This window comes from Ixodes scapularis, unplaced genomic scaffold, assembly GCF_016920785.2.
Source record: "Ixodes scapularis isolate PalLabHiFi unplaced genomic scaffold, ASM1692078v2 PGA_scaffold7__128_contigs__length_106722199, whole genome shotgun sequence".
NCBI classification, from domain to species: Eukaryota; Metazoa; Arthropoda; class Arachnida; order Ixodida; family Ixodidae; genus Ixodes; species Ixodes scapularis.
Window position 1 is genome coordinate 22377399 of NW_024609882.1, and position 16692 is coordinate 22394090.

The following is a 16692-nucleotide window of genomic DNA, read 5'->3' on the forward strand; positions in this document are numbered from 1 at the left end:
GACGATTTGTAGTCATTGAATGGATGGATAAATTCATAAATTTAAGCTCTGGCTGGCAGCCGACCTAAATGGATACGAAATGGTTTTTAGTTTATTTAAAGAAATTTCAACACAGACACATACACAGGCACGCACACACACAAACACACACGTACGCACAAACACACATACACACACAAAGTCTATGACACTTTTGGCACACCCTAATATGCCGGTCCTCACCCTGTTCCTTGTGATTTTCGTCACACAGAGAAGTCGTTACGTTATCGGCGACAATGATGGCGTGTCTCGGCGACTGGCAGTGGCACCTTGTTATCACGCTGTACTGTTTGCAGATTTCTCTGCAGCTCTGTCGGATGAACGCGGGCGCGAGTCATCGATACGCCGACGAGGCAGCCTTTTGCAGAAATGCCATATCTCATGGAACATCGCATGCTCCACATATCATGCAAAAACAAACGACACGGCCAGACAGCGAGAGAGAGGAGAAGATTAGAGCGCGTGGGGATGTCCCAACGGCGAGCTTTGATTGGACGGATTAGTGGGTAGGCGCAAAGGCTGTCTTGACCCGCTGTCTCCCTCCTCCAATCAGGGCGAACGGGAGCGTCGCCTGCTCCTCGCGCAGCGTCTCGCGTTCGAGCAGTGAGTAGAGACATTGGGCGGCTAGCCTTTCCGTTGACCCCCTAATTCGTCCAATCAGAGCTGGACGCTCTGACGTCACCACACCCTCACATCTCCCCCTCTCTCTCAGTTTGCATTGGTTGATTTTAGGTGCCCAATAACGGCCGAAGCATACACATTGGTGCTCTTATTTGTAGCAACGCAGATTACATATAAATGCAAACAAGAAAGGTTACATCATCTCACACATTTCTTTCAACAAGAAAAACAAAACAAGAAACAGCACAAGAATTGAATAGTTACAAAGCATAAGTGTTGCTTCAATACCTGATGCATGCACCTCTTAAATTAAGGAAAGTTAGGGTTGAAAATGTCAATGTCGTCTGATTCCAGATGATTAAAAGTGGTTTTGCGGTCGGCCCGAGCGTGATCAGTATGACCGACAATGTGCGATTATGATGAAAATGTTTGCCGGGTATATGATAGTTAATAGACGAGACCGGAGAGCTAATATCGTAATAGGAATGCATGCCTTTAAACAAGAATGCGAGGATGCGAGAACGTTGTCTTGATGCAAGATTAATAATTTGCAATGGCCTAAGTACTTAGTCGTAGGCATAACAGTCATTTGAAGGAGATCTAAAATGATAAATTCCGGCAAATCTTTTTGGTACGCGTTACGCATTTTGGGAAGCTTTAGTACTAAGGCTACTCTGGATTACAGAGCAGAAGTCGTGTTTTGGAAGAACTCTACATCGGTAAAGCACAAACGAAAAAAAAAACACTTACTAAGTTTTGACATTGAACCGAGAAGACGAAAACACAAGCTTGTAATGTAGGACTCTAGCGAGTCCTACACTACTCCAACATCTTGGAGTGATGCTCCAAGAAAGATCTTGGAGCATCACTCCAAGATCTTTTTCAGAATCGTAAATGCCACTAATCATCAAATCTTCTAAGTGATACACAAAATAGATTGGATTAGTTTTACGCGTAAAATATATTACTTTTTTTTTTAAAGTGTAAATATCAAGCCCGTTATCTTTACACCACTGCGATGATGATTGCATTGCTGCAGCAAAGCCCAATCATTTAATGTCCAAATATTTTTTATAGATCTTGAGATCATCTGCGAACAGCAAGAGACTCGAATGTCAAATGACGTCCTGGATATCATTGACAAATATATTAAAAACAAGAGGTTCAAGATTGGAACCATGGGTACACCAGATGGTACACCCCCCCACACACACACAAAAAAAAAAAAAAAGAAATACTGCCTGCCCCTGTCTCAAGGTATAGGGGCACTAAACCACTTTCTGCGATAGCCTATTTATGGTCATAACTCAATCTATGGGCTCTAGGCATTCTAACAAAAACAAAACATTATATCTATGCCTGGCCGATTCCTCCATGAAAATCGGTATCAAAGAACGATCACCTCGTAGCTTTCACAGACACCAGAGGGCGCCGTCAGACGAAAAGGGCTGTTCCATGTCCGACGGCGTCGTCTGCTGTCTGCGATAGTTCCGATGTAATCGATCTTTGATACCACTTTTAATGAAGAAGTTGGCCAGGCATAAATGTAATGTTTGGTATTGTAGAATTCTTAGAGCCCAAATATTAAATCATGACCATACTCTCTTTTTTTTTTTTTTACGGGGGAGTTTGTGAGGCAACGTAAAAATGCTTTGGTCGCCGCGGTATGCGGCGTGAGATGATTGAGTGGCGCCACCCCCGCGTGGTGGTGGCTTTATTAAATAAAGGATGCCCCGAGATTACGCCTTTCAAAGCAGTAATTGTTCACCCGTGAAACGTGGCGCCGAGTCTAGTCGTTGCAAACAGCTGCACGGAAATTCAGGTATATAAGCAATGATTTGACGACGCGTTGGTATAAGGTACCGAAATAAAAAGGAGTCCTCCCAAGCGATGATTGTCTCGTCGTATCACTGTCACACACGAAGCCCGTCATCTGTCCAAGTTACAGTCGTGTCCTATACCGTGTCACCCTCGACGACACGAGGTATAGAAAATCTTCTCGATAGCCATTGCACCGCTTTAACGGCGCCATCCCGCGTGATCAACAGCAGCAGAGAGCTTCGCTCCTTCCACTCGCACCCCAAACCGATTTGTCCGACGTCGCCATGTAGCGCAGTTGAAAACGCACTTGTTTTTTTTTTTTTTTTTTTTTTTTTTTAAGGTCCGAGTGGGAGCATTACGTTCGTTGGTGAAGCGCGCGCCTGGGTTTTTAGCCTGTCCCGCCCTTTTTGAAAGTTGGACTCGACCGTAGCATTGTATAAATACCACCCGCGTTCATCCGTAAAACTTCTTCCTGACGAAGGCCAGACTCCAGCCGAAACGTCAAAGAATAAACCGTCCGTTGTTGCTGTCTTCACCAAGGGTTCGCCACGCAGGCTGATTTGCTTCAAAAAGGAGTGAATCACAAAACAAAAGACATCACAAAAACCTCAGGCTGATTGCTTCAAAAGGGAGTCATATGCGGAATGCAATTAAGAGTGTTTAGTATATTGAGTGCAGTCTGCTTGACTGTTTTTTTTTCTTTCTCTCTCTCTCCTTGTACTGACAGGAAACTTTTTTTTCTTTCTTTTAGTTTGTTAAAACAAGGAGTCAAATCATTATCGGCAACATTGAGAAAGCGATACGTTTAACATGATGGAGAGGCTGCAGTTTGTTGCATCTTCACGAGGTCTTTAAAATGTATGAAGCTCCGGTCCGAGGTGCACGTCGACTATTTGGGTTCGAGGCTGCGTCAGAACAGAACATAGGGAATACCGCGAATTGTGAATTCTTCAAGTTTGTACCGACGGAATGTAGCACGGACATTTCTACATCTACACCGTAACGAAACTCCCATAAATTGGATTTTAACCACATCGACGTGAGGTGGCTTACCTCAGTATTATAAAGGTTGCCTTTAAAAGCGAATTCTTGGAGTTTTCCTGGCCAGTCATCTTGGCAAGCATCTTTGTAAGGTGGCGGAAGCCTGCTGACAGTTTCCTAAAAAGAAAAAAAAAAGGTTATAAAGTGAACCACGAGAAAAGAAGTACTGAAACCTCTAAAGTGCACTTCGGTTCTTGGAGTAATCATGCAATAAATTAGACACAAATTGCGGCTTCAAATACTCGAATTCGTTATCTGATACCGATAACAACGTAGAGCCGGAGTTTCACTCACTTGCGCTTGACTACGACCGGTTGTGCTGTGCAACCGGCTTTTAAGACCCTCGTCCCTGCATATACGACCGGCTGTGTTGTTGCGCAGTCGGTCCTAAACAGTCACAAGATTGTTTTAAACCGGTTGTAGCGCAGTCGGTCGTAGCCAAACAGAAGTGTGCGAACCGGCCCTTTCCGGTCGTAAGCAGTCGTAAATGCGTCAAGTTTGAACCAGCCTCTAAGGTCACGCTTCTTGCTCCGTGATTCGTTCTTAGACGTTCGTATCGTCTAATGCCATAATCTAATTGGCTTTGGAGCGATAATAAGATGTTCAAGACTTGTCACTCCTAGCTGTCAGTGACTGCAGACGATCGCGACTGCTGTTTGGGGGCCTGAGCAATGCGGAACTCAAGTTCGTCTGCTCCTTGCTCAGGCGTTGCAGTGACGTCAGAACGTCGAGCTCTGATTGGCTCCGATTGGAAGGATAGAGGGTAGACCTCAAGGCGGCTGGCTTTATGCACGTCAACATACCATTCCAATCGGAGACGATCATAACTCTGCGTCCTGACGTCAGCGTAACCCCCGCGCAAGAAGCAAGCGAACTTGTGCCCCGTAAACACTAAACATAGTAACCTTTGTATGGATAATTTCAATAACTGCCTCATGCGTGCCGCCATTTTTGTCCACTGGGCTGTGGGCCGGGCGCCTCCTGAGCGTGCGTGGTTGCTGTCTTCCGTTAAAGGAACACTGACGAGGTATTTATGTTCGCCAAGGTTTTTATTTGTAAATGGCATATATATGAGAGCCCAAATACCCAGAATACAATTTTCTGCTCGAGATTCGTTTTATTTCCGCCCGAAAACAGCCGATCAAGAACTGTTGGGTTTGATACGCGCTCACTCTCTTCTCCGTGGTCTCGCGCCGTATTCTGTGGTTTAGACACGGCACCAAATATAATGAAAAGTCGCCCGTCATCGAATTCGAAGGCACACACTCAATATTAGAAATAGATAATAAACGTGGTACCCATTTTTCGTGGCTTCTTGAAAGCCGCAAATTCGTTGCACAGCCACGTGACTCCCGCTAACTCTCTCCTCCGCGTGCGTGGCCAAGAGGTTACTCCGCACCTCCACCAAAATGTCACGAACGATAATTGATGAGGCGATGAAAACTGAAGCAAACTAAACGTCTAATGGGGCGAACTTGTGCCCAAAACAAAAGAGGAAAAGGCTAGCGTTGCAAACGTCGATAGACAACTACTACGCCCCAAAAGTAAAAAAAAAAAGAAAAAAAAAGAAAAAGAAAGCTGTTGTTGCGTTTCGGCGAAGGACTGCATGAGGATTGATTTTGTCCACCTCTCCTTGAAGCAGAGGATATGAAAGATATGTGCTTACTATATCAGATAGTTCGACCAGGTTGGTCCGGCAGACGAATAGCTTCGTCTGAACCCGTCAGTTTAAAGAGCTTCGTGAAAATCGCGCGCTTTACCTTCCGCAAACTAATGTAGGTGGTGGAGCGCAGAGGCAACATGATTCCGTCTTGCGTGATGTCGGGTTGCACCCTGGGGTGGTGGGCCATTAAAATGAAACCTGCTTCAGGGATCACTCCCAGGTACTCGTTCAGTTCGGTGTTCAGCAACAGTTGCAGGCCTCCTGCACAGCGGGACATAAACCGAATGCGCTTTTCTTCTCAGAATCAAAAAATAATTGATGGGTAGAAAGTACTGCGGTGCGATATTTATCCAGTGGTTACTCCAATGTTGTTTGCCAAGTTCTAATAATAATAATTTCACTTGTTTGCTTCACTCGCTATTTGCTAACAGGGGTCCGGAACATGCTCCTTTCATCGCCGGATACAGCGTGTAGTTGGTCAGCAATTTCAAAGTTGCGACGAGTCACTCGCTGTAGATGAGCAATTTAGCCGGTGCGGTACAACCACTGGCCTGGGGTCTTTAACGTGCACCACGCAGTAGTGGTACACGAACGAACGCCGATACGATGCTCATCCAGATCGAAACGGGCAGGGTGGGGATTGAACCCAGGATCTTTGGGTTCTGCAGCGCGAGCTTTCACTCCACGTGCTCCGAGCTGGTGTTCGCTAGCCCACTCGGCCACCGAACCTTCCTGCCACGTTCTATCGGTACCATACTGCGTGTTGCTATTTTATACGTCGGTAGCTGGTTTAAAAATAAAGTTCTACCTTACCCATCACATACAGTAACATCCCAAGGAGCTCGTTGCATCCAATTGAACCATTCTTTTTTTAAAATGTAATTATTTTTATTGCGATTAAACATTACTATTTCTCTCATACAACTAATGCTAACACAACATTTCGCTTTTTAAATAAAGTGCTAGATTTACAAAACCGTCTTTTCAAAGAAAATGTTTTATAATCAAGGGGTTTTACTACCGGAACATTAAACGATCGGTCAATATACTATAGTACATTAACCAATCGTTTAATGTTCCTTTTATTGTCACATGTTTTTCGCGCTACAAAACGTTATATTCTAAGACAAATGCTTGACGATTCTTACACGCTTCTTGCTCAGTTCTGAGCGCATCTAAACCAGTCGCGCGTATGATTCTATTAATAACCGTAAAATTATATATAACACCTCCAAAAATTTTTTTTCCGTATTTTTAGGTTATGTTTTGTTTAGCGTGAATAACGCCATGCAAGTGGCGGATGTTCCGACGCTTGCCTCTTTCTAGTATTCGTGGTGTACGACGTTGCTCCGGAGCATTTGATGTGAGCGTTCAAACTAGAATTAATAAAAAGCACTAAAGAAACCCGATAACAATGAACAAAAAAAAAAAAAAAAAAGAGTGACCCTTTCTAAGTCATCCATTGGAGCGCCACGACGCGGTTCTGAAACTTCAAGGCTTAGGAGTTTCGCGGTACTCTGTGAACATTGAGTGGCTTTGGCTACACCTGGCTATGCTTGCTGGCTTGTTCACGCACTTACGACTGGGTACGTTCGCCTAACTCTGCCGGCTCTAAGCATTCTAGAGATCCATAGATCATAACGATGCGCGTCCGATTTCCCCATTAAAGAAGCAATCAAAGATCGAACACACCGAGGTCATCTGCGGCGACCTGAGGAGATGAAAACCAATGACGTTGAAATTGCGAAAGCTGTTAGCATAAAATGCGTATGCTTTTGTAAATGGCAAAAGCGAATAAGTGTAGTCGAAAAATGTTAAGTTTTCCTGGAGAGTGAACAAAGTACTGCAATATAAATCTAAAAAACTAAGCACCACGTTTTTTTTTTTTTTGCGAGAGTGGTGTGTTTGGTTTTCAGCTTAGGCCAGCAGAGCGAGTTATCGCCACATGTAGGCGCTCTCAGAAAGCTCCTCGGGGTACCTTTAAAACCTCTCAAAATCTCTTGGGACGAGAGAACGCACTGGAGCCGTTCATCGGGTAACCGAGGAAGACACTTGGCACTGCCGCATATTTCCTATTTCTTTCGCACGTCATTATATATATATATATATATATATATATATATTTTTTTTTTTTTTTGGGGGGGGGGATTTGTTTACAATGTAATAGACCAGGGGTCTCCAAACTTTTTGGCTAAGGGACCAGATGAGGGATCTGTCACAATATCGAGGGAAAAAAAAATGAAAGCCGTTTACAACTTTCTGTAACACCGGATTAGAGCGCAGCTCTTGAGGAGGAGGAGGAGGGAAGGGTACTGAGGGGAAGGTATACCCCTCCTCCCTCCTCCTCACGTCCTCATCCTGGCTACTACTCCTCCCTCCGAGTGGCGTCGCCGTCGCCTCGCGAGGGTCACGTAACCTCACGGGGGTCATGTGACGTCACCGGGGTCACTTGACCCCTAGAGGTCGCGTGACTATGACGTTATCAGTGACGCCACTGATGACGTCAGCGTCATCAGTGACGATGACGATGAGAATGCTGATGACGTCATCAGTGACGTCACTGATGACGTCATCAGTGACGATGACGATGCGGATGCCGATGACGTCAAAATTCTTTTTTTTCAGTTTGTTTTTTATTTGTTTGCATCAGCGTTCTTGCAATCACGTGATGCGGCCGCCATTAGGTTGCTTCGACTCCATCCGCTCTCCCCTCCGCGCCCTGGCGGATGAATTGTTTTCGTGTTTTTCGTTGCGTTTCACGGCATTTCTTGCCCTACTCCATAAAGTGTCGTCCGACACTTATAGTTACTACCTAATTGCCTACATATTTTTGTGAACAACTTGTGAAGTTAACTATGAAGCAGAACTATTCTCACTGTGCGAATTACCATAACGACATCTTGGCAACCTCCACGCCTCGAGCTTCTCGATTTTAAATCTCTGGGGAAAAAATATAGCCGCGGCGTTCGCATATAGTTGAATGTTCCTCCAAACAACATGGCTTCCACATATATTTATTACAAAAAAAAAAATATTTTTAACGCGGACAGTCATTATGCACGATCCAGTGTGTACACTAGAGAGCCTAGATGGTAGAGAGGGTCCATCTCAGAGCCATGGAAAGCGTTTGCAATTTAATGGCGGACGCGTCTGCGGAGATTAGTCGCAAGTGCGCATGCTCTGCGTTGTCGCGTGGCGAGGAGAAAAGCAGACGGAAAGGCAACGCTTTCGTCACACCTCCTCGCAACACGTATTTGCAAATGTGGCCCACAAACCACGTGACCCCGAGCGAGACAGTTGGAAACTCTCCGTAATCTGGGCTCTCTGGTAGTTTCCTGTCGTCGTAAAAGATCACAAGAACTCGGTCGTGAGCAAACGCAAGTGTGTGAACGGGTTTCGTGAGTCGCCTGCTTGAGTATATACACTGCAGGGCTGGCGTGGGCGGGCGGGCGGGCTTTGCAGAATATTACGGGTAGACGCGACTCCAGGGCCAGCTTACCTGCCCTGGGCGAAACGACGGCGTCCACTCGCAACTTTTGGTCGGCTTCTTTGTCGCAGCCAACGCAGAAGCAGTTGCCGTATCTTGGATTCAGGCGTAGAGTGAAATTCCTGGACGAAAAGTTTTGTTATGGTGCGTTTTACTACTTTTTCGTGCCTTATCTGATGCTTCTCTTCTAGAATACCGGCCGTTATGATTGGTGAATTGATTGAATCCCTTTATTGTCAAGGAGGTTGGCTCGACATCTTATTTGCTGCTGTAGATATATTATAATTATAACTTACAACGGACGAGAGGCCAAAAAGAATATCGCGCAGATAAGACAACTCTCAGACGATTCGAAACGTGAAAAACCTAACCCGTTAAAAAAAAAAAAAATTGTATAAAAGGCAACAGTCTAAAATTTGCCTCAATCAAAACTGACATAAAAACAAATTAGTGAAAATACTAAGTGCGCAGGCGAGTTGAGATTTCTTGTGTCAAAGTGAGAACTGCGTCAAACCATTTAAAGGGCCATATTGGGCCGTTTGATTTAACAAAAGCAGATAATGAGCGAAAGCAAAAAATTTGAAATATTTATATTTTTAATTTTGAACTCTTGAAAAAAAAAAAAAAAGTAACACCTAGCCACATTTTTGTAGTATATTTCAGCGCGCAACAAGCCCAACTATTTTTGTTCACTTAAAGGGATGTTGAACCGAAATTTGGATTTCAGAAAACAATGCAGGAGCTGTAATGGGGATGCTACAATCCCTACTACACTACTCGTAAGGCGATATCTCGAATGGACGGCTGTAGTTTTGGAAAAAGAAGTCGAAATTGAACGAGGCCGACGAGGCGCGTGACGTCAAGATATCTCTATTCCTCCTCTCTTCGCTTTGCCCCCTCAAGGCGGCGAGGCGGAGAAGACCAACACCTCCTAGAGAAGAAGGCCAGAGCGCTCTGAGAGGTTACGTCACAATGGCGGAAGAAGGAAGTCCATGGCGCAACTACGTGAGAATACGCTATCGACGTGAAAAAAATGTATCTCGGCGCGGTGGTGTTCACGCGCGTTTATCCGGCATTAATATACGTTTTAAAGGCGCAGTCTTGTACAATTTATTATAGATATAATATAAACGTAATATACAACGCGTTACCAAGGTTGAGAGTACCAAATTTATATTTATGAGTATCCCCGTAACCGCGGGACTACCTGCAGTTCCGCAGCACCCCACACTTTTCGAAAGGACCGGCTGCGATGCTGCCGATGCCACATGGCTCCGATTCTGGTAAATTTACGTTGTGTGTTAGCTGCTGACTGTCTGAAAAGGAACGCTGAGACATCTCAGAAGGGAAGGAAACCGAAAAGAAATCCAGTCATTGTCGCAGGGAGCGCACACGAGCAAGAGATGGGTCGACAACGTCAAGCCTTTCGTCGCCGCTGCTCTCGTGTGTGGTACTTTTGAGACTTGTTTCCCGTCGTATTTCTGTCATCACCGTAGTCTCGGGTAGTTTTTTTGTGTGTTCGCTTGATACTACGGCATTTACGTGGATTCGTGAAACAAGTCCTGCTTCGGTTTGAGTGACATGTGCAACAACGAGCCAACGAAGACTGGTCGATTAATCGATAGACCTCTCTCGACAGAGAGAGGCTTCTTGGAGTTCGTGTTCAAATATGTACGTCACGGATATTGTGGGACGTATGGATACGATCGACAGGTGAGAAACAACTTATTTACGGGCTTTCTTGGTCATGTAGGACGCAAGTAAGATGCTGCAATCGTTTATTTGTTTTTTTTTAATCGCATGATAGATTGCAATTTTGTTCTTTGTCATGATTCGCGTGCAGTTTCGTTGACATTTGTAAATATGCGCGCTAATCTTGTTTTCACTGGAAGGTGAAAAACAAGTTTGTGTGATTATTGAAAGTGCGTTGTTCGTGGTTCTGTGTTTATTTATACTAAAGCTATGTTATTGCCTTTTCCGCGTTTAGACTAGAATCTTAACTGTATTAAGGTAATAGTATTATTATATACAAAATAAGTTATGTTTTGTTCTAAGACAGCTCGAGCCCATAGGGAGAGGTAAATTAGTAGACTAAGTAGTAAGTTTAGTACCCCTGCCACACGGAAAAGTTAATATATTTTCATTCAGTGATATAGGATTTAACCAGCTCGCGGTCTTGAGTGGTTATACGAGCGCCGCAAGCGGATTTGTCGACCCCACAATGTCATTCGATCGAAATTGCATTAATTTTGCCATGTGGCCGGGACTGCACCCAATAACGTCGCTTACATGATCGTGAGAAACACTTGTCTTGCCTTGTCCGCGTTGACCACGTCTACCTGATTTTTAACTGTTCTGTTTTGCTGTTTCCAAATCACTGCGTGTCTCGCCATTTTGTCGAAGTATTTCTGTATAAAATATGCATTCCTACAACAATAATTGCATGACTCAATGTTTTCGACTTAAAACAATCACATTTTTCTATAGACGTCTTGTACGCATACCCGTGCCATTTTGTACCGATTATTTAGCGGTGTAATATTTTGCTCGTATAATAAAATGTTTTCTAGACCCGTTGCTATCTGCAGCTTTCATTTTAGCTAATATGACACGCGTATGTGACTAAAAACGCGTTACGACGGTCGATCTACGCGCGTTGCATTCGCTTCGACGCGCGCCCCCGATGGCCTTCCTTTGCGACGTCACGAGAGCGCTACGGCCTTGTCTTCTAGGAGGTGTTGAGAAGACGCGAGGCCGTTCCTTCTCCTTCTTGGAGAAACAAGGCGTAAACATATCTGTCAAATGCGCCTTCATTTTTTTTTTTTTTATACGGTCATTCGTTCGAGATATCGGTGTATGAGTGATGTTTTGGTGCTTGTAGCATCCCGTTGCACGCTTTTGCCGCCGTGTTTTGTGGAATCCAGATTTCGGTTCAGCATCCCTTTAAAGTGGCTTAGAGCCATATATGGTCCATGTGTTAGATCCAACACGATAAATTCGAAATAAACACGGAATTTTGTGAGAAGTACGATATGCAAGAGTTTTTGTGGACGGATGTGAAAATGCTGACCACGCTGGGGCTTCCAGCCACTCGCTGTCATGTCAAGAATAAAAAAAGAAATAACAAAAAAAAAAGTGTTGCGCGTTATTTATACGGTTCGCAAAGTAGTTCTCGAAAGATTTGCTTGTCGAAGGTAGAATCAATGCTTTTGGCACTCGAAACGTGTACGTCTTCATAAATGAACATAAAGTCAATCCACCTTCTAATATCTTAATTCGACACACGAAGAGTGACATTAGCAACGTTCCATGAGAAGCCGGACTTTTATTGCACTACCGTTCTTGAAGTGTCATTGCAAGAACACATTCCTTGCGTCACTTTCTTTTTCCTTCTCAAAAGTGGGCAGACGCCAAAGCTTTCTTCACTGTCCCTCCCCCCCTCTTCCAAAAAAACAAAAATAAAAAAAAAATATTGCATTTTTGAGGCGTCGTTAATGGCAGAGAATGACGAACAGAGATGTGTAAGGGGGTAAATAGTAAGTGATATACTTCTTGAATCAGGCTGCAGCTTGCGCCACCTATAGCTTAAATCCCGTTTCAAGCGCAACAGATCCTGGGGCCAAAAATCAAGCAGTGCCAAAAAGCGCATAGTCACGGCGCTTGTCGTCTTTGTGTGTTTCCCATCACTCGCTGAATCAATCACGCGCAGTGACTGCGCCGCAATCCTGTAATGTTTTTTTTTTCTGTGCGTGATTGGTCTAGACAGTGACTGCAGACGTTACAAAGACGACGTGAGCGCCATGACGAAGCACATTGGACGCTACTTGATTGGCTCCGTCGAATCGTAGCGTTGGCTGCGGCGAGATTGAGTGTGAAACGTACAGTCTCCGGCGATATGAAAGACCCACTGGGAGCGCGTGGCCGAGGCGGTGACTGGCGGGGGCGCTGCGAGCGCTCCGGGCAGTTCCGTTCTGCTTCGAGGGGAGGACGCTCACTCGGGGCTCAGCTAAAGCGCGCGTTTATCAGTTTGTGCTGAGCCCCGAGTGAGCGTCCTCCCCTCGAAGCAGAATGGAATTGCCCGGAGCGCTCATAGCGCCCCCGCCAGCCACTGCCTCGGCCACGCACTCCCAGTAGGTCTTTCATATCGCCGGAGACTGTACTGTCTATGTGGAGAGCAAGTCGTCTGCTTCTTGCGCAGGGGTTGCTGTGACGTCAGAACGACGCCGTGTTCCGATTGGCTTTGATTGGAAGGATAGTGGGCAGACCTCAACGCAAGATGCCTCGAAGTCTACCCCCTATATATATATATTTTTTTTTTTTTTAAATCAGCCAATAAGAGCTTGGCGTCGCTCTGACCTCATCGCAACCCATGTGCAAGAAGCAAGCGAACTTGTGTTCCGCATAGTTTTTGGGATTACGCGGTTACCGGATTCGTGCGGTGCGGCATCTGTATACTATGGGTATCCGACGCTACTAAATCCAAGTTGGTCGGTATCTCCAAATGATTGCCAAGCGCGGAGCACACCGCCGGTACAAAGAGACTCGCACCGAGAACTATAGATATTCGCAAGTGAGCGACTTACCCAAAATCGCTGCAGCTATACTGGCCCTTTATGTTGCAGAGGAGAATCATGTCTTCTACTTGATGACCAAGGCGGAGTGCGTCTGTGGCGTTGGTCTTCTGAAGCTGGCCCAGCCAGGTTGTAAATTTGGTGATATCTTTGACGTCGGTATCCGAAGCGAACTATGAGAAAAAAAAGTGCACAGATAGAAATAGTTGAGCGACGTACAGACTAAAATACTTTACACCCTTAATGGTATAAATCAGATTGTCCCAGGACCAACAGCCTAAGGGTGTTACAACGCCTCTAAGCTGCAGCCACACTGCTCGTGTATAGACCTTTCCATCGCTTATCACCTGGGCTAAAAATGCTCAGTCACTGAGCTGTGGGCGCATGCGCAGCGTCTGATATACCGCACAACAGAGCAACAGCGCATACTCAGAAGGCATTTCACAGCCCAGCAGACAAAGATGGCAGCGTGCAGAAGGCGATTTTTGCAAAGGTCTATATACATAAAAAAATTGCGGTGGCTTAGCTCGGCTATACCTGCAGGATATACGTAGCGTGAGCTTATGCGCACAAAATGAGAGGCGCTATCAAGCGGTTCCGGTGCAGCGTCAGACTTGGCTACTGCGCAACGGTGGCGCACAGCTGGGCACGCGGCAGCGCCAGTGCGTCTGCCGCGGCTATGACGTCTCTTCTCTGGAATGTGCAGACCGGCCAGGCGCGCGCGCCGGCGGCGGAGCGCGCGGCGGCGGCGGCTCCGGCGCGCCAGCTGTGCGCCGTGTGACGTCACTGCTCCTCGTGCTTGCGCAGCACGGCTCTTTCCTCGGCCAGTGTAGCTCACGCTACAAAAAAGACACGGTGTTTTCTGTAGACACGGTGACATAACTATCTATGGGCCCGCCTCAAGTGCGTTGGAGCACGTTCGTATTCTACGCATGCGCGCTTCAAACGTCTACAGACAATTTTTTTTTATATAACCAACGTGGCAGGACCGACCGTCATACAAGGAAGAAACGCGCCTTGTCAGCAGACTGTTTCTGTACGTTGTACTAGCTGTGTTACCGTGGCCTTAGGACGCTCGCGAACCTCCGAAATATAGAACGGTGGCGACCCCCTAAAGTTCAGTACCCTAGGAACCTTTTTTTTTTTTTTTTTTTTTTTTTTACAAGCAGCAAGATTACCAGCAGCGAGCTCCACGTGTGATTCTCATGTGCGCAGTCAGGGAAAACACAGACGCAACGAATCATGCACGAGAGGAGAATCCTGACACAGTGGTGTCCGCTACCCACCGCCTTATATACTCGACAATTCAAAATTCGCGGGGCCCTCATGAATTACGAGTTGCATATACATGTTGTTTTGTTCTCATCAATATTTAGCGCAATGCATACAATATAAGCGCTCAAGGAATGAATCTCAAAGTCAAAAGCATGATGGTGCTGGAAATGATTACTCGAGTTCTTCGCTAAAACAACCTCGACGGAGCTCATAAATGCATGGACCAATCTGATGGCGTCAAAAGAGATAGCGTCAAGATCGCTGAACCAATCATAAACAGGAAATATCTAGTGACTTGAGCTATTGGCGCTGCTTGGTTGGCCCCATAACCTGGTAGTGTCGGCTGCGTGTGGAATTAGGCTGCGGTGAACACTCTTCAAAAAGGGTGTTCGCCTCACTTCAGCCTTTTCCGCACCCAGTTTACACTTTTCCAAAATTAAGTGTGTTAAATTCGACGTCATCTTATTTTACGATCGAAAAGGGGGCATCGGGTCGAAATAAGGGTGCTGAAGGGGTGTAGCCGCAACAGTATAGGTCCCTGGAAAAGCGTTCGTACACCTCAAAGGTGTAAGGTTTCTTTGTATGCGGGGAGAAAAAAGCAAGTATTTGCAAATCGAAAGTAATATAATCGAAGAGAAATTCTTCCAGCCCGTAGGAGACTGTTTGAAAAACGAAAAGTACAAAAAAAAAAAAAAAAAAAACGATTGCGATTTGGATTGTGGATGTAACTTGAATTCGAAAGTTTTTCTGCGCGTCCTACTTCTTCAAGGATGTCCCACGGTCTAAAGTCATTTCTCTTTGGTAGAATTAGACAACAAGAGAAGTGACGGTGTGCTGCTCGATACATCATCAAACGTTGGTTACGTTTACTCGAAGATATTTCAGCGTTTCGGTTCACGCAGACACGAACCGAAAGATTGGATAACGTTCCACACCGGGCTCAGATAAAACACGTCCGGTTTTCTCCCCCTTCATCAGGCACTTGATATCCCTTTCAACACCCTCTCAATATGAAAGCCCAAGTGCTGCATTTTCCTGCGTCACTAACGAAGGCCACCATAGGCCGCAGCTTGGATACGACTGCGGCGTCACCATTCGGCTAGGAGCCGTGTTCTCTCTGATTGGAACGACTCCTAGCCGAACGCTGACGATGTAGTTCGTGTCTCACCCTTGGCCTACGGCGGCTTTCGTTAGCGGCGCAGGCAAATTCAGAATTCAGCCCTTAGTCTTCCTTATCTAGAAGGTGTTGTCGCTGCTCTTTCATGTGACATCATACAACCGCGATGCATTAGCTGAGCGAAAGCATCTCGTAACTGATGACTAAGTGCTTCTTTCCAATCGGCGTTCCACACTGGAATGACGTTACTCGAAGTGCGTTAATGCTGGACGGTGTTACCCTACTTCGTTACACCTTAAGTTCAGACGCAGCCGACACCACGAGCTTTGTCTTTGAAATTACAACACAAAAAAGGTAGGCGTGGTATACTTGTGTCGATATAGCTTGTCTAAAGTTCGTATGACATTAAGGCGCAATAATTCAGCATTCAAGCAGAATGACCCTCTGAATTTCGCGAAAATTTTTGTTAGGGTATCGTTTGTTGAGGTAGCATTAATATAAATAAGGAAATAATGATCTTCCTTTGTTCGGCTCCCTGAAGTGACTCGCATTTCTTAAAAGTTGTTTCATTGCAAACCGTGTAAGCATAGTTGATCAATAAAGGTCTTAACTCGATTTGAAATCCCACGGGCCTAAATGGAAATTTTTGTTTGAGTACTTTAGGGATACGACTGTTTTTTGTAAAGGAGAGAGAGATAGAGACGAAGAGACTGACCATTCTACTTACAGCAAAATAGATGTCCTGGGTCTTGTTCAGCGTGCCGAAGTTACAAAACGATTTTTTTTTATGCCTTGTGTAGTTTTGTAGATATCTTATTCCAAAGTTTTGTATCGGGGTCTGCGGCGATACCGAAACTACTGGCTTGAGCAGGGTGGCAGCCCTTGTGATCCGCTGATCGTGTGACGCAAAGTTCATATTGCGGTACCACAAAGCGAACGACTGGCCAAGTCGCAAGAGCAGTTCCAATCAGTCAGACGGCTGATTTACTGCTATGCTTTGCATAGCAGTAAAACAGCCGTAGTAGTAAAACAGCCGTTACTGCTATGCTTTGCATAG

At 45.5% G+C, this 16692-nt stretch overlaps 1 protein-coding gene across 1 annotated transcript; it reads right to left on the bottom strand.

The window, feature by feature from the left end:
* Positions 1 to 41: 41 nt before the first annotated feature.
* On the bottom strand, positions 42 to 13812 carry LOC8052127 (degenerin mec-10). Its single transcript, XM_040223183.2, has 7 exons — positions 13781 to 13812; positions 13256 to 13416; positions 8685 to 8794; positions 5283 to 5446; positions 3535 to 3639; positions 223 to 349; positions 42 to 64 (listed from the first exon to the last, which is right to left on the bottom strand). The coding sequence occupies exons 2-7, from the start codon at positions 13303 to 13305 to the stop codon at positions 42 to 44; spliced, it is 579 nt and encodes a 192-aa protein (XP_040079117.2). The 5' UTR covers positions 13306 to 13416; positions 13781 to 13812.
* Positions 13813 to 16692: the final 2880 nt, after the last annotated feature.

What these genes read in the sequence shown, in the direction of transcription:
- LOC8052127 (XM_040223183.2), bottom strand. Translation starts at nt 13,305, where the DNA reads ATGATTCTCCTCTGCAACATAAAGGGCCAGTATAGCTGCAGCGATTTT. An exon ending in TATAGCTGCAGCGATTTTGG is followed by an intron (nt 8,795 to 13,255) that starts GTAAGTCGCTCA and finishes CTTTTCGTCCAG; the next exon opens with GAATTTCACTCTACGCCTGA. An exon ending in GCAACCTTTATAATACTGAG is followed by an intron (nt 350 to 3,534) that starts GTAAGCCACCTC and finishes TTCATCCGACAG; the next exon opens with AGCTGCAGAGAAATCTGCAA.